Genomic DNA, 27,996 nt, shown 5'->3' with positions numbered 1-27,996 from the left:
CATTTCCTGCTTCATTGTCCCTTTAATATAGGGGTTTACAACTGGGTGGGCGCTTCCATCGGCTGGAGTCAACTTGCCGGCCTTACCTATCCGGAGTGGGCTTATGGGGCATTCAGGACACTGGGTGGCCGAGACCGGGGCACTTTTTTCTTAGTTAGTTTAGTGGTTAGGTACTACACGTGGAATGCACAGTGTTTAGTGTCGACCCAGCAGAAAATCCTCTCCGAGGTGGAGGTCTGTAGGAATATCACCGGTGACCTCGGGAAGATCAGGTCTTTGGAGTATGGCAGTCTTGGTACCAGTAGGGCTTCTCTCCTGTGGAGAGGGTTTTCTTTTGATGTGCCCTAGGTACTAGATCTTTTGGGTAGAGTACCTTTATTTTGGATAGGGGAAGTGTGATAGGGATAGAGATAGGGTGAGAGTAGGGTTAGCTTTAATGGAGGGATAGAATTAGGGAGAATTGTAGGGGGAGTTAGGAAAAGAGTTAAAAATTATTTTGGTGTATCAAGTCTGCCATCCTTCTTTCTGGTGGTGGGCTAATGCATGTGCACGCTAGCTTTTTTGTTTTGTTTTAAGCTGATATGGCATGAAGGGCTTACAGGCGACCAAACTTGGGCCTAAAGTGGGTTGTGGTTCAGTGTCTGTTAGTTAGTATGTATAAGTTTGTGTATAAGTTGGTTGGGTGGAGTGCTAGGTGGGGAGGGTGTATTTGTGGGTGGTGGTGTGTTTTCGTGTTTTTGGGGGACCTGACATGGGTCAGTTAAGGACAGAACTTTGTAAACTGTAGAGGAACGGTATGGACTCTGACCCATGTGCAGGAGGGGTGGTGTGGGTGAGGGCACAGTTCTAGTGTAGGGATTTCCTGTATTTTTTTTTTTTTTTTTTTTGTAGGTTTCTGTAAATAGGGTGCATATATTTATGTTTATATACTATAATTTATTAATTTCTATTAGTGATTTTGTATCTATTTGGTTTTGTATCTACATCGTTTTATATTGTCTCATATTATAGTTATGGCAGTCGGACCAGTTGTTGTGTTATGTGTTTTTGTTTATTTATTTATATTTTTAATTTTTATATTTTTTATTTATTTATTTTCCCCTTTTGTTTTGTTTCCCGATTATGGATGGTTTTGAGTCACAGCCGGGTAGTGCTAATTTTATGTTTATGTTTAAGCCAAGTTGTGCTGTTTTTATGTTCATTTTTGGTATGTGTGTCAGTGTGTTTTTGTTTGTTTGTTTTCTTTTTGCTTTGTAAAGCTGGGCTGGCCGGTTAGGCAGGGTTTTGTTTTTGATTTATATTATAGCTGGTTAAGCTTGTTTTTTGTTGTATTGGATAAGTTTTGTATTTTTATAATAAAAAGAGTGTCAGCAGAGAGCACTGTGGACAATACAAAAAAGAAATTCAAAAAATAAAGAATTTCCTCTGTAGCATACAGCTGCTAAAAAGTACTAAAAGGATTAAGATTTTTTAATAGAAGTAATTTAAAAATCGGCTTAACTTTCTGGCACCAGTTCATTTAAAAAAAAAAAAGTTTTCCACCGGAGTACTCCTTTAAAAGTTATCACTTATCTCAGTGTTTCCCAACCAGGGTGCCTCTAGCTGTTGCAAAACTACAACTTCCAGCATGCCCGGACAGCCGAAGCATGCTGGAAGTTGTAGTTTTGCAACAGCTAGAGGCACCCTGGTTGGGAAACACTGACCTAGCTACAGGATAGGTCATATGTATACGACAGGTGGGGGTTTGGCATCTGTCAACCTCACCAGTCACAAGAATGAGCCCCCCTACTGTGTGGTCAAGCATGCGAACCGCCACTCAATTCACTTGCTATGGGACTAGCAAAAATAGACAATTGCAGAAGTGGTCACCTTCTGCAGCCTTATTGCAAGGAAGTAAAGGGGTGATGTGTAATTAAGTCGTGGTACATGGGTCTGATGTTCTCGTGATCAGTCGGGGTCCCTACAGTCAGACTACTACCTGAATATAGGTGACATGTTGTTATCTTGGGCTATCTCCTTTGAATTACTGTAAAAAGGACTGACATTATGTTATTAGTATTTTTTCACACAAAAAAAAGGAAATTTGTGAACTTAAAGATTCGCAGATGGTGGATTCATATGTTGAAGTTCAAACATACAGATATATGGCCATTCAATTCTCAACCGAAAAGGGTTATCCAAAATTAGTATAAAAAAATAAAAAAACACACAACTGATTTCTTCCAATAAACAGCGCCACACCTTTCCTCAGGTTGTTTGTGGTATTACAAATTGGCTCCATACACCTCAATAGAACTGAGTTGCAATGCCACACACAACCAGCGGACAGGTGTGGTGCTGTTTTTTTTTTTTTTTTTTAAAGAAATCAACTCTGTTTTTCTAATCTTGGAGAATCCTTATTAGGCCGGGATCACGGATGTCCGCTATCTGACAATAGGGAACTTAGCCTAAATCTAGACACAACTGATGCCACAACTGATAATAAGTTGTCATCAGTTGTATGGGATCCGGCATCCATTTTTTACACAGCAGACAAGGGAACGCAGCAAGCTGCATGCGCCTGTCTGGTGCCCTCCATCCAGTGTCAAAATTGAGATGCTGAATTGTGAACTGCCCCATCCAGTCTCATCCAGTGATGCTGAATGATTGTTAACTGCCCAATTTAAGTGAATGGCATGAGTTCTAGCATCAGTTTTCCTCCGATGCACACTGTGCCGGACGCCTGATATATGTGAACCCAGCCTAAAAGGGTTTTTTCCCATTTGGGCAAGTTATCGGCTATCTGCACAATAGAGGATAACTTGCGGATTGGTGGGGGTCCAACGATCTGCAGAATGAAGTAAAAATGCATACCCAGATGCATTCTATTTACCCTCTATGGGCCTTCAGAACACTGCCGAGTGCAAAAGATTGATTTAAGTATATTATATTAATTTTTTGCATTGCAACTGAGAACAAGGTGTCTGATCACTGGCAGCTCCCATAGATAGATGGAGCAGTGGTGTGCACACATGACCACCACTCCATTCCGATTGAAGACTTGTGACTCCATTCTCAAGATTCAGGGAGTAAAACTACTGGCAGAGGGGATAAGTGTTGGATTACCCCTTAAACTTTTTTTTTTTTAAATAAAAATATGATATATATAACAATGGCGTAACTATACACACTGCTCAAAAAAATAAAGGGACAACACATATAAGATAACACATCCTAGATCTGAATGAATGAACTAATCATATGAAATACTTTCGTCTTTACGTAGTTGAATGTGCTGACAACAAAATCACACAAAAATTATCAATGGAAATCAAATTTATCAACCCATGGAGGTCTGGATATGGAGCCACACTCAAAATCAAAGTGGAAAACCAAGTCAAAATGCAGCTCAGTAGTGTGTGTGGCCTCCACGTGCCCGTATGACCTCCCTACAACTCCTGGGCATGCTCCTAATGAGGTTGAGGATGGTCTCCTGAGGGATGTCCTCCCAGACCTGGACTAAAGCATCCGCCAACTCCTGGACAGTCTGTGGTGCAACGTGGTGTTGGTGAATGGAGCGAGACATAACTTCCCAGATGTGCTCCATCGGATTCAGGTCTGGGGAAAAAGCAGTCCAGTCCAGAGCATCAATGCCTTCCTCTTGCAGGAACTGCTGACACACTCCAGCCACATGAGGTCTAGCACTGTCTTGCATTAGGAGGAACCCAGGGCCAACCGCACCGGCATATGGTCTCACAAGGGGTCTGAATATCTCATCTCTGTACCTAATGGCAGTCAGGCTACCTCTGGCAAGCACCTGGAGAGCTATGCGGCCCCCCCCAAAGAAATGCCACCCCACACCATTACTTACCCACCGCCAAACCGGTCATACTGAAGAATGTTGCAGGCAGCAGAACGTTCTCCATGGCATCTCCAGACTCTCAGGCTTTCGTCTGTGAAGAGCACAGGGTGCCAGTGGCGAATTTGCCAATCTTGGTGTTCTCTGGCAAATGCCAAACATCCTGCATGGTGTTGGGCTGTAAGCACAACCCCCACCTGTGGACGTTGGGCCCTCATACCACCCTCATGGAGTCTGTTTCTGACTGTTTAAGTGGACACATGCACATTTGTGGCCTGCTAAAGGTCATTTTACAGGGCTCTGGCAGTGCTCCTCCTGCTCCTCCTTGCACAAAGGCGAAGGTAGCGGTCCTGCTGCTGGGTTGTTGCCCTTCTACAGGCTCATCCACGTCTCCCGATGTACTGGTCTGTCTCCTGGTAGCTCCTCTATGCTCTGGACACTACGCTGACAGACACAGCAAATCATCTTGCCACAGCTCGCATTGATGTGCCATCCTGGAGGAGCTGCACTACCAGAGCCACTTGTGTGGGTTGTAGACTCCGTCTCATGCTACCACTAGATTGAAAGCACCGCCAGCATTCAAAAGTGACCAAAACATCAGCCAGGAAGAATAGGAACTGAGAAGTGGTCTGTGGTCACCACCTGCAGAACCACTCCTTTATAGGGGGTGTCTTGCTAATTGCCTATAATTTCCACCTGTTGTCTGTTCCATTTGAACAACAGCATGTGAAATTGATTGTCAATCAGTGTTGCTTCCTGAGTGGACAGTGTGATTTCACAGAAGTGTGATTGACTTGGACTTACATTGTGTTGTTTAAGTGTTCCCTTTATTTATTTTATTTTTTGAGCAGTGTAATATCGCATCATTGCCTATTCAAATAAAAGACATATACCAGACACTATTTCTGGTTAGCCCTTGGGGCCAATGTTAGGCTCCATGTTGTCAGTATAAAACTGCATATCGGGGCTGACGAACTGGGAGCCCCCTCCCCAGTGTCAGACTGGGGTTCCTTGGGTCCACCAAAGGAATAAATCTAGGGACCTACTATCCATACATGTACACATTCACTTTTTATCATTGCTACCTTTGCTAATATGGTGACGCCAAAGTTCTGGTGTGACCACGGGGTGTGAATGGTGTAGGGGGATGGGGCAGATGGTATAGCCCAGGGGCAAGGTGTTATTAAATCCTAATGTTCGTGACGCCAGAGTGTTTTTCCACCCAAACGGTAGCACCGCTATCTCAAGGCTAGGCAGGGCAATAATAGTCCAAGACCAGGTAAGGGTTAACGGTAGCTTTACTGAGGTTAGACAGTTCTTAAAGTCTTTACAGCTAGGCCAGAATCCCTGAGAGTCGACCAGTAACACGGAAAGGGCCTTGCAACTTGCTGGGACTTGCAGTACTTTTGGGTCAGACTTCAATACAGCCACTCTGACAATAATTGACTTGACTTTGGTACAGACAGCAGACATAGATGAGTTGACTTACTGACAATGTGGCTGGTGTGCAGGCTTTATGGCCTCCAGGTGTCTTGGACACAGGATTTGTGATGTCTTTGCTTTGCTGTTCCTCAGGATCTAAGAGCAATGTATGATCAAAAAGAGAGATTGTAATGGCTGCCCCTCTTATAAAGGGGGGCTGAGCAAGAAGCCCATAGGTCAAGCTGCAGGTCAGGTGGTCAACTGGTGCTCTCTGGGTATCATAACACATCATGTAAACATAACAGGTGATACCTCCAAAGGTCCTTAAAGGTCCTTTATACTTTATATACCTATACATAACATTGTGCACTATATTTACAACACTATACATAACATTAGACTTACTACTACGGGGGAGACGCTGCAGGAGAGCCCCTAGGACAATGAGAGACTCAACCTGACAGGGCCTAAGTACTGTACAGAAGTATATCTTGTACTGGGACATTACACTAACATTGCACTCACAGGACATATCATCAATAAGATCTAATGGGGTTGTGTTCTGCTGGACCTTATGTGCCCCTATTTTGGGCACATTTTTGTGTCCTCCGGTGGGTCAATACCACCCTATGCTCATTACTGATTGTGGTGCATAAGGCATTTCCACTACATCGAGGCCGCAGGATCACCATGACCAAGGGTGTAACTATAAGGGATGCAGAGGTAGCAGCCGCACCAGGGTCCTGATTCCTAAGGGGGCCCAAAGGCACATCTTCCCCATAAGAAAACACCAGTATAATAAATGGCGCACAGTGGACACAGGGCCCTGTTACAGATTTTGTATTGGAGCCCGGACGTACAAGTTTACGCTTCTCACCATGACGTACATGTATATCCGATAATTTTACTTGTTTCACTTGAACTTAATGTTGTAGTAACATCTGTCATAGAAGAGACCTGCAATGACTTCCACATGTGGGATATGTTTGTGAGAAGCTTCCATTAAGCCAATGCTTCACATACTTTCAAATTTAGGAGAAAGACACAAACCAGAAGTGAATGACAGAGTCCCAGCTTCTATTCCTAAGCTCCACTCTTTATAAAAGTATACAGCACTGTATGAACTGAAATGTAAAATGCTGAGCACCTCAGGAGAGCAGTCAATGAGAGTACATATCAATGGTACATTAAATATGGCACCCTCCCAGGAATCCCCAGCATGCTTATTCATTACCCGGTCCACATAGTAAAGTTAGCATCATTATCTGTACAAGCGTGTCCTCACACCTTCTACCGTCCTTCTATGTAAAATGTGTACTCACACCTAACACCACCCTTCTACTAGTACTGTCCCTTATGATGTGTAAATGAAAACCCCCGGGGGACATGGGTATTGAGTCAAGTGTACGGGGTTCTTAACTAGAGGATGGAGTGAAAGGAAAGACAGATAAAAAAAAGTAACAAAATGCAAAATAAATTAAAAAAAAAGATTCCCTTTTTTTTATATATATTTCACAAGCAGGAAGTACAGCTTGGAACCATAATACTACTGGCAACGTTCCATCTTCAGACATCTCTATTTCAGAGGAGGGGTCTTCTGGCCTGGGATTGAACCTCATTTCTGTGTAGGAGAAAATAAGTGACAGCGGTTCTTGTCCTAGCAAAATAAAATAAAAAAAGAAGTGTTGTCACTGTCATAGTCACATGGCCGAGCAGCCATACTACAGAATTTCATCCAGCTCTGACTTTCATCTTAATAATATCCATTGTTCTCCAATCTATGTGTTTGTTCTCCAACATATGTCTAACTATGCAAGAATATTCTTATATGTTAGTTTAGTCATCAATTACTAATTTTAGAGTGCGTCACTTCACATTTTTAGACACAGTTTGTTGGGGACCAGTACTAGTAAATATAGATTTATTAGGGGAACTATGAGTGGTACCAGTGCTATTTGGGGAACTCTGGTGTAAATTGTTTCTGTGGGATTCTGGTCAACAATATTTATAGCAGAACTTTGGCTGATCCTCTTTATTCAGAATCTATTTTTGGGGCAGCTGGAAGAACTCTTGCTGACACTACTACAGGGAAACTGTGACTGATGCTGTTTATGGGAGCCCTCTGGGTGTCTCAGTTCATGGGGTACAATATGTTTTGCTGCAAACGGTATGAGATGTAACCAAATTATATAATGGTGACCATGTACAAACACATTTTCTGTTGGGTTACATTTGATATGTAGTTCTAGTTGGTTAGTTACATTATGTGTATGCTTCTATCTAACCTTGATGGTTGCCCTGTTGCCATTATAGTTACTGTTATACAAGCCATGTACATGTAGATTGGCACTGGGAGGTCTTGCCCTGTAAATGCCATGTTGCTATTATGGGTACTGTTTATACAAGCCACATAAATGTATATGTAGATTGGCACTGGGAGGTCTAGCCCTGTAAATGCCCTGTTGCTATTATGGGTACTGTTTGTAGAAGCAATGTAAATGTAGATTGGCACTGGGTAGTCTAGCCCAGTATATGCCCTGTTTCCATTATGGGTAATGTTATACAAGCCATATAAATGTAGATTGGCACTTAGTGGTCTTGTTATGTTAATGCCTTGTGCTATTATGGGTACTGTTTATACAAGCCATGTGAATGTAGATTGGCATTGGGTTGTCTTCCCTGCAAATATTCTTTTTCCATGACTTATTTTGGTTGGTCTAGTTCTGTATATCTACTATGGGCTGGACTTGGGTGGTTTAACGTTGTAATTTTACCATTGATATGATGGCTACTGGTCGATCTTTGTATCTTAGTAAATGTAAATGTGTCATTGAAGCCCTGCAGCCATGATTTGAATAGGGATTAAGTTAACTTTTGCTGTAGTTCTCCTTTGGGTCCAAAACACAGAAAAGCTCTCATTTGAATGGGGCATTCTCAAATGTATGAGGCTGGGTCCAGACACAGTATTTTGGTTAGTTTTTGCTTAGCATTTTCAGCTGAAATCAAGAATGGAACAACACAGATTAAACTATAATGGAAAAGATTTGCGCTTTTTTACTTTGTTTTGGACCCACTCCTGTGTTACTGAACAAAATACTATGTGTAAACCCAATCTTAGATCTCAATGTAGATCTGGGTAACAGAAAGAGGGACAGCAAAATTCAGCTGAAATATAATGCACATTATATTGAATAGGATTCACACAGCAGACAAACCACTACGGAAATTTAGCATTCCGCAATATTTAAAGACCTGGAATTGCAGTCGGAATTCCATTGAACTCAATAGGGTTTAGAATTTCATCAGAATTTTTAGTTAAAGGGGTTATCCAGGAAAATAACTTTTTTTTATATCTCAACTGGCTCCAGAAAGTTAAACAGATTTGTAAATTACTTCTATTAAAAAATCTTAATCATTTCAGTACTTATGGGCTTTTTAAGTTAAGGTTGTTCTTTTCTGTCTAAGTGCTCTCTGATGACACGTGTCTCGGGAACCGCCCAGTTTAGAAGAGGTTTGCTATGGGGATTTGCTTCTAAACTGGGCAGTTCCCGAGACACGTGTATATAAAAAAAAGTTTTTTCCTGGATAACCCCTTGAAGCACACATAAATTCCACCAAAATTTTGTGAAAATTCTGCTAAATTTCGCAAATCTGCAGAAGGGAATTTGCTCAGAATTGCAGAATTTCTTCCATGTGAACATAGCCAAAGAGAACAGAGTCAGAGAAATCTCCTCCAGGTAACCGCTGACCTGATGTTATTGTGTTAAGAAGACACAACTTATAAGGCTCTCAGCGATGTAATGGAACGGTTCAGCCACCAGGCGCCAGTCTCAGATCCTCAGTCCACCCGAACAACAAAACACCAAACAATAGTGGAAAAAATTCTGGCCCAAAACCATTCAGAAGTTATGAAATAGCAATATTAACATCATAAGCCCCATGCTTGACGCATTTCTGGGTATAAAACATCCATTCTTCAGATGTAACATGACAAGATGTAACAGTGTAACATTACCGTATATCATAACTAAAGGTTCTACAATGGAAACAAAAGTTCATAAGTACCTGATAAAACACTGAGATTTTTTTCCTCAATTTTCCTTAAGAAATGCCTCCTATATCCTCGGTACCACACCACCGGCTTTGGACCATTTGGAGATCCTGTAAACCTGAAGTATATAGAAAGCCATACAATATAATGTCCAATTATGTTGAGCCATACTACGAATGACTTTAGCAAACAACATCACCTACATAAGACAATCTCTATATAAATGGAAGTAGGCTTTCCAGTTCTGAGGGGTCTGATGGTTCTGCTCGCCTATAACCAGCTTAGTCTAGTCTCGCAGCTGTAGTGATGACCGGTGGGTGGACAGCCTCAGCATGGCATCTTGAGACAAAAAATGCTGAATAAACAGCAGCCACAATTTGGTCCTATAACCGGATTTTAGAGATAATAACAAGAAAATCATTCAGGGCTTATGCAGGTAGGGACACTATTGTGGCAAAAATGAGGTTTATCTGAATGGCGGCCTCAATGGTAAAGCACATTACAGATACAGTACAGATACAGTTCCAGTGAAACTGTGATAACGCTTGTATTGTATGTGTGATCCATTAGCTTATCTTTATGAGGTCCATCTGTTGGATAAGGCCACCTGTAGAAGCATTGAGGTCCCTATATGGAGCTTGATGAGGCCTTATAATCATGTAAAACATTATGGTGGTTGGTAATGTGCTATGAACTCCCATATCCACTTTTATATGTTGTCTGGTTCAGTACAAACTGTCTTATGAGGCCGTATCAGCTGGAGGATATATATTGTATACTGGTGTGGTAGAGGGTGTGATGCAAAGGGCAGATGGAATTACCCTAGGGTCAGATGGCATTAACCCCTTGTATTTGTGACGCCAGGGCGTGGTTTATCCTCGATACCACCTGAAAGTATACCGCTAGATCCTGGGCTAGGCTCGGGGGCAATAAAGACTCCTGGTAGCTTTACTGAGGGTAGATAGATGGTAAAGTCTATACAGTTCAGCCAGGGCTCACAGAGGTGACCAGTGACTCAGAGACCTTAAGGACTTGCTGGGACTTGTAGTAGGACTGAACAATTGAATGCAGACCACGCAGACTTGACAGGGACTGACTTGACTTGACTCATAAAGCTGTGTCTTTAGCTTACTTGACTTGATGGTGGCTGCAGGACTTGACTTTGAGGTCTCGAACACTCTGGACACACACCCAGAGCTTATATGGTGGAGACTAGCAGGGAGCCCATAGGTCACTCTTGGGATCACCTGGTCAATGATACCTTCTGGGTAACAATCACATGACATAACTCTTAAAGATACAACACATTTTATAATACAATACTCTGCAGAACATATGTACAGGGGGAAACAGGTGCAAGGGGCCCTGGGGACACTGAAGGAGGCTGCCTGACAGGACAGCAAGGGTACGGGATAACATCTCCAGTACTGGGTCACCACACTGGTATCTAATTTACATCATGCTTCGAAGATACCCGCTGATGATGTCATGATCTGCATTTGTGCTGTGATGCATTTGACTCAGAAGGTATATGGTATCCACCTATGATGTTGTATATTCTATATAGCAGTATTTTCTAACCAGTGTGCCTCCAGCTGTTGCAGAACTACAACTGCCAGCATGCTGTTGGCTGTATGGGCATGCTGGGAGTTGTAGTTCTGCAACAGCTGGAGGCACACTGGTTAGAAAACACTGCTATATACATATACTATTTATCTAGTGGGATATATAGTATATTGCATATACATATACTGCCTATAGAGCCACTGTTTTAATATAACAGATTAGGCCAGGAGAACATTGCTCATCTTGAAGAATTTGCCCCGCTTCGGCATATAAAGCCTTGCAGACTAGTGTTATGGATGCTTTTATATTTGGATGCCCATAGCATCCACATATACCTTTACCCAGCCATGATTAAGAACAGTTACCTGTCCAAAACCTGTCAGTGCCACCAGTGATGCATGGTTATGGATGATGTCCAATAAATCATTTTTTAAAATATTGGTGCTGAAAGTCTTTCGGTATACTTATATATGCCCTCAGGTCCAAGGGTCTCTTCTAAGCTACAGAAAGCAACAGTGATTAAGGTGTTTAATATAGGAAAAGGGGCCTAATGGACCTCATTATTAGGTACATTAGAAATGTGTTTAGAAGAAGACTATGGCAGCTCCTCTGTGTAAGGATGGGTTTACAGGTAGTGTTTTGGTCAGTTTTTTTTAGCCAAAACCAATAGTGGAATCAGTTCTACTAGTGGTTTTGGTGAAAAATACTGAGCTGAATTCTACGGGGGAACCCAAGCTTTAAAAAGGCCATATACACAACAGATGGTGTAGCTACATCTCCGAATGTGATTGAGCATCTATGGCTTGATCAAAAGGCTCCATACTGCCCCTACTGAAATATTTGTCATAGCAGGTGACTGTGGTTGTGACAGTCAGGGGTTTACCAAGTAGCCATATTAAAACATGCAGTAAGGCCTCGTATGAATTAGACATAAAATAAATGATGTCATGCGCCAATAGATGACATATTACAGTACACTTATAGGCAGATATTCATCAAGACTGTGCTGAGGAAAAGTTGACCAAATGCACATATCAACCAATCAGCTCGCTTCTTTCACTTTTCAGAGGCCATGTTAGAAATGAAAGAAGCGATCTGATTGGTTGCCATGGGTAACTGGTAAAGTTTTAATGAATCTCCTCCTTAGTCTCCGCTAGAAACATCACTTTCAGGTAAGAATAGTTTCCGTATACTTCATCTTCCGCCATATTGTGCTCTGTATGCTGAAGGGCCTCCATATTCTAGAGTTTCTGGAACTCTGTGGGCCCCCATGCAACCTTCTACCTATAGATAATCTGTGTGCAAGAGGCCTAAGCCTAAATATACCCTATAATAATATATTTAATTTGATAGAATGTTGTGAAACATTCTCCTAAAAGGGGTACTCCGGTGGAAAAAAAAATATTTTCAAATCAAGTGGTGCCAGAAAGTTATACAGATTTGTAACTTGCTTCTAATTAAAAATATTAATCCTTCCAGTACTTATCAGATGCTGTATTCTCCGGAGGAAGTTGTGTATTCTTTCCAGTCTGACCACAGAGCTCTCTGCTGCCACCTCTGTTTGTGTCAGGAACTGTCCAGAGCAGGATAGGTTTGCTATGGGGATTTGCTCCTACTCTGGACAGTTCCTGACATGGGCAGAGGTGTCAGCAGAGAGCACTGTGGTAGGACTGGAAAAAACTATTTGACATACTCACTTATATTTGCTGATTGTAGTGAGCCCGGCCAACCATCTAATGTGTTTAGGAGGCCTCCCAACTCTCCCCAATGTCACATGTCAGAGGAGAGTTAGGAGGCCTTCTACACATGTCAGGCACTTTTGTTCTTGAGGAGAAGAGCAGCTGCCAGGGGAGTCTTGCTGCGGCTTACTCCCCTCTCCATAGTCAAGGTCCATGCACACTTTTCCAATATGAGTGTGCATGTGTTTGGGTGGGTCAGTTAATGAATGAATGTTAAAGGGGTACTCCGCCCCTGGCATCTTATCCCCTATCCAAAGGATAGGGGATAAGATGTTAGATCGCCATGGTCCGGGTGCTGGGGAGCCCCGGGAATCTCCGCTGCGGCACCCCGCTATCATTACTGCACAGAGCGAGTGTGCTCTGTGCGTAATGACGGGCGATACAGGGGCCGGAGCAGAGTGACGTCATGGCTCCGCCCCTCATGACATCACGGCCCGTCCCCTTAATGCAACTCTATGGCAGGGTGCGTGACGAATGCCACGCCCCCTCCCATAGACTTGTAATGATGGGGGCGGGCCGTAACGTCACGAGGGGCGGAGCCGTGATGTAACGATGCTCCGGCCCCTGTATCGCCCGTCATTATGTGCAGAGCACACTCGCTCTGTGCAGTAATGATAGCGGGGTGCTGCAGCAGCGATCCCCGGGGTCCTCAGCAGTGGGACCGCGGCGATCTGACATCTTATCCCCTATCCTTTGGATAGGGGATAAGATGTCTAGGGGCGGAGTACCCCTTTAAGAGTATGGCAAGCTTAAAACTAATCTTTATTTTCTTCATTTCATAAATATTTCAATACTATTATTAGGTATTTTCAAACTATATTTTTAAATGATTTATTTTTTATTGTTAAACTTCTATATACCATTATTTAGTATTTTTGAAATTATTTTTATTTTAAATGTTTAATATATTGTGTGTTTTTTTATTTTTATATACTATCACTATATATTTTCTAACTTAAATTTATTTATTTTTTTAAATTGGGTCAGAATTTTGAACTGAAGGCAGGCTTGGCTTTTGCTCCTTTGCGGTTCTACTTTATTTTTACCGCAATTATAAGTCATTTTACGTAAACACATGTCAAAAACACACACACACACAGTACCCCTAATAAAATGCCACATGAAGAATGCAATATTTACATTGCACAAATCTTTACATATGATTTGCATTTCCCTGCCTGAATTTTAATGTAAATAAATATAAAAGTATGGCGCAGAGTGGGAACAAAAATTGGCGCAATACCATAATCTCACCTATTTTCATATTTGTGGAGGAAAAAAAAGGTATGATTAATATGGCTGTAACATAAATTACACAGCTTTTTGTCATCTCTATTGAAGTCGTGGGAAAATCTGCGACAAGCCAGTGCTCTTTCCACAAGCCAATTTAACTATAATGAAGAATTAATAATAGATATAAAAATCCACAATGCTGCTGATCTTACCTGTGCAAACCCCCAGGTAAAATCTGCTTCTCTTTTGTCCCTTTGTGGATTTACCCTCATAGCTTTGTAAACCTAAACTCAATTATAACAGTAAAAGCAAATATCATTACAGTAAAGATAATTAAAAAAAATGTTATGCAGCAGAGGAGATTTAAGGCTAAATCCACAATCATCCCCAGTAAATGAAATCTTAATCCACCGCAATGGTTTACACACAGCAGCAATCTGGCCCGAACTTGTAAATGAATGGGTTCAATAACTGCAGATAGCTCCTCATAGATATGCTAAGGAGGAGCAGCGAGCTGACAGGCTTAGCCATCACACAAATGATTTTGCCGTAATTTGTGATCTAATTAGGATCCCCTTAAAGAATGTAGTCTAGAAATTTACATGCTGATTTGTAAACACCATGTGATCACCATGGGCCTGGGTGGGCCAAAAGACCTTGCACATCTGTGATTGGGTCTCCCATGCCAAGCCAAGCCCCTGACTTAATGTATAGAAGGTTAGCCCTGGAATACACAATACATTCAGGAAAAGGTCGGAGCAGCTCCAGCTGGTGATAATGTTACTAGATAAACATTTGCTGAGGATTTCAGGCTAAATGTCACAGCCGTTGTCCTAGCCAAGTTCTTAAGAAACGTGAAAGCGTTTGTGTGTGTGTGGAAAAAAACTGCAAAGAAGATGGGAGGCCAGGCTTGGAAAGAGCGGATGGTCGGCAAACGCAAAAGATCCCTGACCGCCGTCAGTCACGTAATAATTCACGGCTGTGTCTTTGCTTCCAGGCGGCTGAACACGTTGAACAAGTGCGCATCCATGAAACTCGATGTCAGCCTCCAAAGGAAGAAGGTAAGTGGCTATCTCGCAGACGTTATTCTCGTTCTTAGATAGTTGTGCAGATGAAACGCCTCGCTTGGCCTATGTGAGAGCATTCTATGTTATCCGAATATTGTTATTGATTATTGAAGGTTCCAGCCATTGGATATTTAGGGGTTAATCTTGATATAAAGTGTCATGAATATAAATTCTCCTATTTTACCCATTTCAACCAGTGCTTCCTTATCGGGGTCATCTTTTTCTGTATATGTGACATATCTTGTAAAAATAGCACAAAATATTTTTTGTCTAAAGCAGTGAAAATTTAGCAATCTTTAGTAAAGGTTTCCCAATGAAAGTGCCTCCAGCTGTTGCAAAACTACAATTTCCAGCATGCCCGGACAGCGAACGGCTGTGAACCCGGCCTAACAGTATCAGTCGGGAAGGCATAGTGTGAAGACCACAGGCCTAAATCTATGGCATTAGGTATATTGCAAAGCTACAACAGCTGGAGGCACCCAGGTTGGGAAACAATGCTCTAGTACAGTGGTCTTCAACCTGCGGACCTCCAGATGTTGCAAAACTACAACTCCCAGCATGCCCGGACAGCCGTTGGCATGCTGGGAGTTGTAGTTTTGCAACATCTGAGGTCTACAGGTTGAAGACCACTGCTCTAGTATATAAAGTTCTTGCATAACATCCAAGAATATTTACCATTACCCACCATACTTTTTAATGCACATTTCCTCTTTATATAATCCTATTGCTGGCAATGGGATTCCTCTGCACAGTGCACATGACAGTATTTCAGCGTCGGAGGTTCCGCTGCTGAAAGAATAATCTTGCTCGTTATTTCGGCGGAATCCGCCTGAAATCTATTGCAATTTATGAGGACGGCAATGTACGTGCGGTTGTGTGTCGTATGAAACTCAGATGTAATACCACACTCAACCTGAGGACAGGTGTGGTGCTGTTTTCGTGCAGAAATCAGCTCAGTTTTTTTCGAAACCCTGGATAACCAGTTTATAGGCGATATTCACATCTGAAAATAAACCTCAATAGAGACACTGGTGCTATCCTATAAGTGAGCGGACGTCTCCTAAATTAAATCCTTTCCATTGCGACTAGAGGATTATTGAGGCTACTGGAGAACGTATAATAATGTGTCAACAGATATATATGCATATAGAGTCTTGTCATTCAAATGCTGTGAATTTATGCCAGTGTTTCCCAACCAAAGTTTCCTCCAGCTGTTGCATAACTAAAACTCTCAGCATGCTGGGAATTGTAGTTTTTGCAACTGCTGGAGGCACTCTGGTTGAGAAATACTGGCACTGAAATCAATAGGTCTGTTGTTGCCACACTGCGGTATTTGTTACTAACATATATCACAAAAATAGGCTTAAAGGGGTACCCTGCCCCTAGACATCCTATCCCCTATACCAGTGATCTCCAACCTGCGGACCTTCAGATGTTGCAAAACTACAACTCCCAGCATGCCCGGACAGCCGTTGGCTGTCCGGGCATGCTGGGAGTTGTAGTTTCGCAACATCTGGAGGTCCGCAGGTTGGAGACCACTGCCCTATACAATGGATCGAGGAAGGTTGACACTGGGACCCCCACAATTACAGACACGGCACCCGTGTTATCCGGTGCACAGAGCGAGCTCCGATCCGTGCCGGATTACTGGCGACCACAGGCATCACACCCCCTCCATTCATGTCTGTGGGAGAAGGCGTGACGGTTATGTACTAGCTGCCACGCCCCCTCCCAAAGACATGAATGGAGGGGGTGTGGCGTGATGTCACAAACACGGAAGCTCCAAGCTTCCGTGTTCTGAATGCCGCAACACCGGCTCTGAGATCGGGGGGGGCAGTAGCCAGGCCCCCTAGGGATCAGGCATCTTATGCCCTATCTTTTGAATAGGAGATAAGATGTATTGAGGCGGAGTACCCCTTTAATTCATATCTTTACTATATGCCCCCTCCTCTATATACATATATCCCTGGAAGTCAACATATATGCATAATTATTATACATTGATATATAATACAGCGCTATTACAAAACTCTCATTTTTTAATAAATTGTATAGACACAATACATACACTGACTCCACACTATAGGCTGCAGCAGCAATAACAGAGGACGGTGTCAACAAATTGGTGAAATAACGCTTAGTGCGATCCTTACTGCAGGACATTACTGACTAATTTGTCTATTCTGCCTCCTAACCACATCTCGTTAAATGGACGGCTCAATAGAGAGAAGATTTCCTCATTACCGTCAATGGTGTTTAGTGCAGAGATAACAATTAGCATTAGCAGAGTCAAAGCCGCTGGTGTGGATTACCTGCGCCCCTTTCCTGTCTGCCAGACAGGCTGCCAGGTTTCTAATAGTGACACTAAATCAATTAGATCACCATTAAAATACATTATGATGTAGGAAAAGTAGGGAATATCTAGATATATAAATGGTGTATCCATAGCAGCAAATACGTCAACTGTTGATTGCCTTTTGGAGAATTTTTTTTTCCCAAAATCTGATTATCTATTAGGACATCACTCAAAGCATTGAGATCCCTGACAATAGTCATAATGATTCTTCTCTATAAGACTGGGTTCACATATGGTTTATTTGGGTCAGTATTTTTAGCCAAAACCAGGAGTGGGTCAAAACACAGAAAAAAAGGTGCAAAAATTTCCATTAGGCTAGGTTTCCACTTGTTTTTTTTTCTGGCAGTTTTTGGAAAATTGCCACTGCAGTTTTGGAGCCAAAGCTAGAAGTGTATTCAAAAGGAATGGGAAATATAAAGGAATTACTTATACTTCTCCTCCCTTATGGATCCACTTCTGACTTTGGTTCAAAAACTGCAGTGGCAGTATTCCAAAAACTGCCTGAAAAGAAACCAAGCGGAAACCTAGCCTTATAGCCTTTTTATGCTTTGATTCCACTCCTGGTCTTGGCTTAAATACTGACCCAATATAACCAAAATACTTAGGCCATGTTCACATGTCCAGAATTTCCGGATCAGCAGAGATACGTTGATTTAAATGGGATTCTGCCGCGCTGTGCACACGTCCGGAATTTCTGTGCCAGATGTTTTTGCCATGGAAATTCCGTTTTCCTTGTCCGCAGAAAGAATTAACCTGTTCATTTTTTCTGCGGACACCGCACGGAATGCATAGCCGTCTACGGCGCATTCCCATGCGGTCTCATAATATGCCAGTTCCCGCACCCTCTGAGTGTGGGCACCGGCATATTAAGTGTGAGTCCAGCCTAAGGGTACACGGGCACACACAAAACACACCCATGTAAACCGCTGGGGCTCTCTCTGAGCTGGCGGAAGGGGGGGGGGGGGACCAGCCCTACAGTTAACGGAACAAGAATAATATTTCACTTCTTATCAGTGCGTTTCCCCTGCAACCACCAGGAGTGGTGCTGTTTCTCCACAAAAAAAAAAGCATAATTTTTTTACTTCTGGACAACTCCTTTAATGAACTTGATGAACTCTATCCGCAAGGCTATCGCTTAAGGCCATCAGTGTCTATTTCTGAAACCGCTATTCATTGTACTAAGTTGCACAAATGTGAATCAAATATTGACCAAATCTAGACACAGGAAGGTGCCCATACATCTGTTAACTATGCGACAAGAAAAGACAATTGTTAGCGTTCAGTGTTATAGTCATGGTGTTAAAACCATTGGCTTTGACCATAGAAATGATAACAATACTGTGCGTTCGTTGTTGTACAATGTCCTGAAATGCACATGAATAATATTTGCACAATTATCAACTGGGAAAATCCATCTCATCAACGTAAATATCTTACATTTTATACCCCTTTAACAACCAGAATACTTCAGCTTCAGGACATACTTTCATGTTCAGGTTTCCATATGCAGTTTTTGAGGAAAAAGTTATTAACAGATCAAAAATGGACGACATGTATTTTGCAAACACTTAGATGTCTCCTCTTTTTTAAATCCATTCTTGGCCTTGGATTCAGAAAAACTACATCTAAAAACCTTACTGTGTGAAGACGAACTTAAAAGAACATTGAGCTAACTATGTTTATTGTAGAATTCAGTAAATAAAGGAACAAAGTTAATTGTTTAATGATGTGATAAACCGAACAATGACAATGGCCCTGATGTACTAAGAGTGTCGGGTTATTTTCAGAGTGTTTTTTTTTCCCCGACTATTTTTTCTCACACGTATTTATCAATGTTTCGCACATGTTGGGAAAATTCTGTCGCATGATATTAAATTCTGTCACACAGGGGAAAAAAAGCGTCAAGCAAATAAATAAAGCAAAGTAACTCCAAAGTAACTGCACCAGGATGTAACTTTACATTCATGGTTGTTAAAGGAGATGTCCAGAATGGACTATTCCTATTCCATCCTGCCCTGGGTGCAAAAAAAGAGAAAACAAACTTTCACTTGCCTTCCTTTGTTCCCCCGGAGCTCAGAAACAGCTGATCGGTCGGCTGGGCTGTCTACTTCCTACTTCCCTTAGCCCGAAATGTCACACTGCGCTTCAGCCTATCACCGGCCGCAGCAATGTCCCGCCTCAGCCTTTGATAGGCTGAAGCGCCGTTTGACGTCCCGGGCTAAGGGAAGTAGGAAGCAGACAGCTCAGCCGACCGATCAGCTGTTGCGGAGCTCCGGGGGAACGTAGGAAGGTAAGTGAAAGTCTGTTTTCTCTTTTTTTGCAGCCCAGGCAGGATGGAATAGAAATAGTTCATACCAGACATCTCCTTTAATAGGTTAACAAACAAGAAGTAAAAAAAAAAAAAAAAAAAAAAAGGAAATGAAATGAAAGCCAAGATTTAAAAAAAAAAAAAAAGAGAAATTCCAATAAAAAATAAAATAAAATGAAAAATGTAATATAAAAAGCTACTAAGGAGACAAAGTAAGAGGATTTTCAAAAAATCCACACTTTTTAACTGATTCCCCACACCTCATGGCAGAAATTGTGTCGCATAACCCGATAATAAGAGTCGGGATCATGTTAGTAAATTAGGGCCAATGTCTGTTGTCCTGTGAGCTCTTTAGGGCCCCTAAAGGGCTCACAGGGCAACAGACATTGGCCCTAATTTACACCTTCAATAGCTGTCAGACGGGCTTTTGCTTGGCCGACAGTTATCTTAGCCATTCCCCTGATACACATAAACTCTGAATGATGTCTAAATGGAGTGAGGACCTCTGGAGGCAGCTTAGGACCCCAAAAACAAAAGGGCAGTTAAAATCCAATATTTCCAATCCTTCTTCTCTCCCTGAACATGATCTGTCAGGAGAGAAAGAGAAGGCCTACACATTAGACAGTCAGCTAGGCTTGTGAAAAATAGTCAAATACAAACAGTGAGGTGGTAAAATTGTTTATATCGTTTTTTTTTAGAGTGAAGATTCAGATGAAGAAGATCATTGCGCAATCAGTGACAAATGGACATTCCAAAGATTCAGTCGCCGATGGTCTCGGGTGGATGACATTGACACACTGCTCGGAAGATCAGAACGACTTGGGTCATCCGGGGACATGAAAAACACGACAAGTAGTGAAAGCGTGCTGACAGATCTCAGTGAGCCTGAGATATGTTCTATTCACAGTGGAAGTAGCGGTGGGAGTGACTGCAGGTGTGCTTCTGGGGAAACATTTGAGTGCAATGACACCATGTGCGTGTCAGATCCCAACTCGGTTAACTTTTTACCTCCATATTGGCCAAGAGATATCTCAGATGGTAAATTTTATGCAAAGACTGATAAATCTTCACATACAAAAGCAAAAACACTCCTAAAATGCATGGGTACTCTCCGGGGCAAAGGAGCCCATGGGAAACTGAAAGGACCACCTAAAACTGGAGGTTTAATCATCAGTGAGCCAATTCTGCAACTGGAGCCTGAATCTGTCAAATCATTGAACTGTGTTCAGATAGGTAATGGACCAGTAAGTGACTCAGCTATGGACTTTAAGGTAACTGGAAACTTGGACTCAAAATTACAAATGCAGACAATTGATGAAAGCACTTCAAGTATGAAGGATGCAGAGGCTTCTGAATCAAACAAGCGTGCTGGCATGTACCTAGAAGATATTGACCTCTTCACAATGACCGGGATACGGGCTAAACCTAGCCAAAATCATAAAAATGAATTTCATTCCCAAGAGGATCTGGTTGTTCATATTCCAAAGGACCACAAACCTGGAACATTTCCAAAAGCAATATCTATTGAAAGTCTCTCACCGACTGATAATCTTGGTGGTGTAAACTGGCGAGGTGCGAGCATATCACTTAGTGGACAAAAAGCACTCTGTGTCAAAGAACCAAGGCCTTTATCTTCAAGATGCCCCAGGGGCAGCAGGCTTAGTGTGTATGACAATGTTCCAGGATCCCACTTGTATGCCAGCACTGGAGATCTTATGGACTTGGAGAAAGATGATCTTTTCCCCCATTTGGATGATGTATTACAACATATCAATGGACTTCAGCAGTCCGTTGACCACTGGTCAAAAGATGTTATGCCAGAATTACAAGACGACAATTTATCGTTCCAAATTCCCATCCCAACATTCCGGACACCAAACCCAGTAGCATTAGACTTTGAAGGAAATTCTATATCTGATGGAAGAACAACACCGAGTGATCTGGAAAGGGATGCAGCCTCCCTAAATGAGTCAGATGCAACAGGAACAAGAGAAAGAAGAGACTCAGGAGTTGGAGCATCTCTTACGAGAACAAATAGGTAACTTCATGCGCTTTTCTTTAAACCCATATGTTTTATAACCTGTTCCTTTTCTTCAAAAAATACAAATCCTCTTCAAATGTTTTGTTACTTAGTATTTAAAGAATAAGTTAAAGCTCCAATACTCCAAATATGTGAGATATAATTTATACTATGTGAAACTATGTGACATTGATCTTCAATGAGATGAATGACTCAACTGATATTTCCAAGTATGGTTATTGGCCTTTACATAGATTATCATCTTGTGTATTTTCTATAGGAAAATTGATAAATTATTGAGATTATTGTTCGTTTGAATTATCTTTTTTGGCATTTTACTATGATTTAATTTAAATTTCAACTTTTTGTTTCCTGTAGACACTTGAGGTGGCACAGTTTCCAGGTCTCTCACCAGCTGAGCGGCTCTCTGGCATCACTTCAGATCAGTAACCAGTCTGCTGGCCAGCTCAACCTGCTGCAAAAGTTCTCCTTGTTACGACTGACCGCCATCATGGAAAAATATTCCATGTCAAATAAACATGGGTGGACATGGTAGGTACAATGATTAAAAAGATGTGATAAAGCTTGATATACTTTTATTTATTAGTATGTACACAGGTTTTTTTTTTACATATAATTCTAAAATAGCTTGGACAATTTCAGGTCTGTACCAAAATTTATGAAGAGAATGAAGGGTCCTGATTATAAGGATAAGAATGTTTTTGGTGTTCCTCTCATGGTCCACGTGCAGAGAACTGGGCAGCCGATGCCACAAAGCATTCAACAGGCATTGCGGTTTCTACGTAGCAACTGCCTTGATCAGGTAAGGATTTTACCATGAAAATCTTTTACTATTCTGTATAACTGTAAAGATGGCTTACAGGAACTAAAAGCACTGCTAGCACTAATAAGACCTGCACTATTATGTCTAAAGGCCACACATCGCGCTGTGTAAACAGGTCCTATAGCAGACAGTGAGAAATTTAAATGGCCACATAAACATTTTAGGGATTGTTTGTGTAGCCCTGCCATAAGATTGATCGACATGCCCATTCCCTCATTCAACCATCATGGGGTTGCACCCCATACACATAACAAAGTTGACTGGTCCCTCTGAAATTGGTCTTTGCTCTTTTGTGTATGGGTACCGTAAAGCATAACTGTGAAGTTAGATGAAAAATGATTACGGTGCAATACTGTGCACAATAATATTTTTTCTAAATTACTTTTATTTGTCCGCTCGTTATTATGCCGCAGTAGCCAGCCCAAGACCCAGTGTCATAGATTTACATTACATTCTATGGAGCTGGGTCTCATCCTCACTACTGGTGCTATGGAGAAAGAGCAGGTTCTGTCTCCCTATTAGAACCAACCAAGTCCAAATCTCCTGTAGCACTTAAAGGGGTACTCCTCCCCTAGAAATCTTATCCCCTATTCAAAGGATAGGGTATAAGATGTCTGATCACGGAGGTCCCGCCACTGGGGACCCCCGCAATCTTGGCTGAGGCACCCCAGACACCTGGTTAACGGAGTGAACTTTGCTCCGTGCCTGATGACCGCGATGCGGGGCGGAGGCTCGTGACATCAGGGCCACGCCCCCCTCAATGCAAGTGTATGGGAGGGGGCGTGGCCGTGACATCAGGAGCCTCCGGCGCTGCACCCGACGCTCTAAACAAACACCTGGTGGAGCAGGGAGATCGCGGGGGCCCCAGAGGCAGGACCCCTGCGATCAGACATCTTATCCTCTATCCTTTGGATAGGGGATAAGATGTCTAGGGGCAGAGTACCACTTTAAAAGTTTTTCTTCCAAAGGAGAAGTTTTACTGCTATAAGAGAGCTAGACTTTCTTGTTTCTAATTTGCCAAAAGGATAATTTTACATGCACTTCAGAATAGTATTGACTGCCAGGTGAGCTGGTATTCAACCTATTCTAATTCATACAATAGCAGTAAGCAACCAGGAACAGCAATGGCAATGGCTGCTGCCTACAGGTCAAACACTAGTCAAGTCAAAATGAAGATACTTCAGAAAATTATTGTGCACATTCCTGCACTATAATCCCTTTCAACTAACGTAACAGTTACCCTTTAAGGGTGGCCATGCATTGGTAATTATTAAATCATCAAGTGGGAAAACATTTTCTAGGATGCTGGGAAACTAGTTCCCTTTACAGAACAGTTATAGACTGTATGTAATATGAAATGCAGTATTTATACTGAAGCGTCATTGTTAATGAAGTTTATTAGTAAACAATCTCTAAAGTAAACAATGCAAAAATTTACTGTGGTTTTCCATTGTTTAAACAAACTAGAAAAAGGCTAAAATTTCGGGATGAGAAACCAGACATCTGCTTACAAAGAGGCAACATATAATGACTACAACCGGCCTGAAACTAAAGGCAAAGATATTCTCTCATACTACTGTATATTCCCGAAAAACCAGCATATAATGACCATGGATGTGGGGGACGGGGGGCTTCAATAAACTGTATGTTTTTTCCTTTCCATGTCCTCATAACACGAGTTGACATGGAGACTGCTGGCTTTTATGTTGTCAAAACATAATGCAGATTGTGTTGCTCTCAGGACAATTAGAACAAGGATTTCTTAGTTCACTGTCCTCCCACACAATATAATTTTAGATCTAAGGTCTTGGGAGAGAGCATAGAATTCCTCAGAGACGTCTCAATGCGAGCAGAAAAAAAGCTGCATTCTAACTACTGTCTCCGAGTGCCTACAGACAGTGACGCATTCATATGTATGGAACGGCCAAACCTTTCATCTGTGAAATGTCTCGAACATCATTTCTGGAACTTAAATATGTCTTATTGTTGTAGGAAGTGAATAGGATTTGGCCTAAAAATAATCTTGTGTGGTATAAAACATGTGTTAATGGGAATGCATCAAAGGGAAACTTCAGTCAAAAATGAAAAATTCAGCTATGACGTAATGGGTTTTGCGGTTCAATATTCCATATATTTAAACTATTAACTGTTAAAATAAGGTTGCTACATGGTAGTATCCACGACTATACACCTTCAATAGCTGTCAGCCCAATGTTGGTTTGGTTATTTCTCCCGACTCCCCTATATACATGAACTTTCGCCAAACATGTGATCTGAATGTAGAGAGAAAAAGTAAGCCTCTGGCAGTGGCTAATCTCTCTGAACATAAAAGGGTTGAGCAGTTAAATCCAGCATGCATGATTCTGTTCTACCCGACATCATCTGTTGAGGTTGAGTCAGGAGGCCTCCATACAGTTTAGACCAGTGTTACCGAACCTACACGATGACAACGGTGACAACACCAATCATGGGGCCAACGATCATCATGTGGGCTTCATCGTTGTGCTGCATTCCAATTAATGTAAATAAATGGGGTCATGCTGCGATCTACAATTGGCTGTGACCTTAATCTGACAATGGCCAAAAGCTTATCCTGGATGAATTTGTTATCATGGACATTTGCAGGTCACAACACAACCTCTTTTACTTACAGTGGGGCAAAACAGTGTTTAATCAGCCACTAATTGTGCAAATTCTTCCACTTAAAAATATAAGAGAGGCCTGTAATTTTCATCATAGGTATACCTCGACTATAAGAGACATAATGAGAAAAAAAATCCATAAAATCACATTCTCTGATTTCTAAAGAATTTATTTGCAAAATATAGTGGAAAATAAGTATTTGGTCAATAACAAAAGTTAATCTCGATACTTTGTTATATAACCTTTGTTTGCAATGACAGAGGTCAAACATTTTCTGTAAGTCTTCACAAGGTTTTCACACACAGTTGCTGGTATTTTTGCCCATTCCTGCATTCAGATCTCCTCTAGAGCAGTGATGTTTTTGGGGCTGTCGCTGGGCAACACGGACTTTCAACTCCCTCCAAAGGTTTTCCATGAGGTTGAGATTTGGAGACTGGCTTGGCCACTCCAGGACCTTGAAATGCTTCTCATGAAGCCACTCCTTTGTTGCCTGGGTGATGTGTTTGGGATCATTGTCAGGCTGAAAGACCCAGCTACATTTCATCTTCAATGCCCTTGCTGATGGAAGGAGGTTTTCAATCAAAATCTCCCGATACATGGCCCCATTCATTCTTGCCTTTACATGGATCAGTCGTCCTGGTCCCTAAACAGAAAAACAGTCCCAAAGCATGATGCATCCACCCCCATGCTTCTCAGTAGGCATGGTGTTCTTTGGATGCAACTCAGCATTCTTTCTCCTCCAAACACGACGAGTTGAGTTTTTACCAAGAAGTTCTACTTTCGTTTCATCTGACCATATGACATTCTCCCAATACTCTTCTGGATCATCCAAATGCTAGCAAACTTCAGACGGTCCGGGACATGTACTGGCTTAAGCAGGGGGACAAGTCTGGCACTGCATGATTTGCATGATTTGAGTCCCTGGCGGTGTAGTGTGTTACTGATGGTAGCTTTTGTTCCTTTGGTCCCAGCTCTCTGCAGGTCACCCCCCCCCCCCCCCCCCATGTGGTTCTGGGATTTTTGCTCAATGTTCTTGAGATCATTTTGACACCACGGGGTGAGTGGTCTTGTATGTCTTCCATTTTCTAATAATTGCTCCCACAGTTGATATCTTCACACCAAGCTGCCTGCCTATAGCAGATTAAGTCTTCCCAGCCTGGTGCAGGTCTACAATTTTGTTTCTGGTGTCCTTCGACAGCTCTTTGGTCTTAGCCATAGTGGAGTTTGAAGTGTGACTGTTTGAGGTTGTGGACAGCTGTCTTTTATACTGAAATTAAGTTCAAACAGGTGCAGTTAATACAGGTAATGAGTGGAGGACAGAGGAGACTCTTAAATAAGAAGTTACAGGTCTGTGAGAGCCAGAAATCTTGCTTGTTTGTAGGTGACCAAATATTTATTTTCCACCATAATTTGCAAATAATGTCTTCAAAAATCAGACAATGTGATTTTATGGTTTTTATTTTACTCATTATGTCTCTCATACTTGAGGTATACCTATGATTAAAATTATAGGACTTTTATCTTTTTAAGTGGGAGAATTTGCAAAACTGATGGCTGACTAAATACTTTTTTCCCCCACTGTACATTTGCTGCATGACCAAAGTCACACTGTATCCTTATACTTCTAAAGTTGTTTGCCATACTTGGCAGTACCAGCTTAACCAAATACAGGTCGTAGAAAGTCACCACCACCAAGGGCGAATATTTTGGGTGTATATCAACAACAGAAATACAAGAAGACACATATTCCGTGAATGTACCCTGCCTGAAATCAGTTTACACCTTTCACTTATGAAATTCTCTTTCAGGCTACTCCATGCAGTATCAGCTTCAAAAACATTTTATGCCCTTTTCAGGTGGATTTAAATTTGAGCTTGAAACCTATGTTGTAGGGAAAAGTGTCCCTTCTTGACACAGGAACATTAATCCATTAACCCCATAGGGTTGCAGTTGGAGTTCCTATGGACCAGTAGGTCCACACCAGGTATACCATTGTATGGTGCCTCTGTATTGTTACCGTATATACTCGAGTATAAGCCGAGTTTTTCTGCACGATTTTTTGTGCTTAAAACGCCCCCCTCGGCTTATACCTGAGTGAACTCTACGCCTTTCAATCCCTTCTCAGTGGTCTTCAACCTGCGGACCTCCAGATGTTGCAAAACTACAACTCCCAGCATGCCCAGACATGGGCCGGGCATGCTGTGAGTTGTAGTTTTGAAACCTCTGGCGGTCCGCAGGTTGAAGACCACTGCTGCCTTCGTCATCATCCAGACACTCCCTTTAGTTTTCTACTCACCTCCCCTCGGTGGGAAGGAAGGGTGAGCTGGTCCGGGCCATCTATGCTGCAGGGACCGTTCGGTGGGGAGGGTTAGTCGTTCCGGGCTGTCCATCTTCACCGCTTCTCTGCTCCGGGCCCAGCCCTGGACTAGTGACGTTGCCTTGACGACGACGCACAGGGACGCACATGAACGTCCCTCTGCGTCGTCGTCAAGGCAACGTCACTAGTCCGGGGCCGGAGCACGGAGAAGAGAGCCCCCCCGGTGAAAATGGACAGCCCGGAAAGACTAACCCTCCCCACCGGATGGTCCCTGCAGCATAGATGCTCCGGACCTGCTCACCCTTCCTTCCCACCGAGGGGAGGTGAGTAGAAAACTAAAGGGGGTGTCTGGATGATGACGAAGGCCGCAGTGGTCTTCAACCTGTGGACCTCCAGAGGTTTCAAAACTACAACTCCCAGCCTGCCCGGACAGCCGATGGTTGTCCGGGCATACTGGGAGTTGTAGTTTTGCAACATCTGGAGGTCCGCAGGTTGAAGACCACTGATGAAGGGATTGACAGGCGGTGATGATGAAGGGGGGGGGAAAGATGATGGGGCTCTGGATGATGACATGGGGGGATGATGTATTTCC

The 27,996-nt window shown here is 42.3% G+C and overlaps 1 protein-coding gene and 1 long non-coding RNA gene across 10 annotated transcripts in view; one reads left to right on the top strand and one right to left on the bottom strand.

Annotated features, from left to right (window-relative positions):
• The window catches only part of STARD13 (StAR related lipid transfer domain containing 13), a 508,748-nt gene that overhangs the window by 463,534 nt on the left and 17,218 nt on the right, over positions 1–27,996 (top strand). For all 9 annotated transcript variants that reach the window (XM_056561898.1, XM_056561901.1, XM_056561899.1 and 6 more), the window contains 4 exons: positions 14,847–14,910; positions 20,279–21,618; positions 21,979–22,152; positions 22,264–22,423. In XM_056561898.1, coding sequence (XP_056417873.1) covers positions 14,847–14,910; positions 20,279–21,618; positions 21,979–22,152; positions 22,264–22,423 — 1,738 coding nt within the window. The remainder of the gene's footprint in view (positions 1–14,846; positions 14,911–20,278; positions 21,619–21,978; positions 22,153–22,263; positions 22,424–27,996) is intronic.
• Positions 6,765–9,752, bottom strand: LOC130358539 (uncharacterized). Its single transcript, XR_008889559.1, has 3 exons — positions 9,515–9,752; positions 9,326–9,429; positions 6,765–6,917 (listed from the first exon to the last, which is right to left on the bottom strand). It is a non-coding gene; the product is annotated as an uncharacterized LOC130358539 (long non-coding RNA).

This window comes from Hyla sarda, chromosome 2 (genome assembly GCF_029499605.1).
Source record: "Hyla sarda isolate aHylSar1 chromosome 2, aHylSar1.hap1, whole genome shotgun sequence".
NCBI classification, from domain to species: Eukaryota; Metazoa; Chordata; class Amphibia; order Anura; family Hylidae; genus Hyla; species Hyla sarda.
This window is presented reverse-complemented; position numbering and strand designations above follow the sequence as displayed.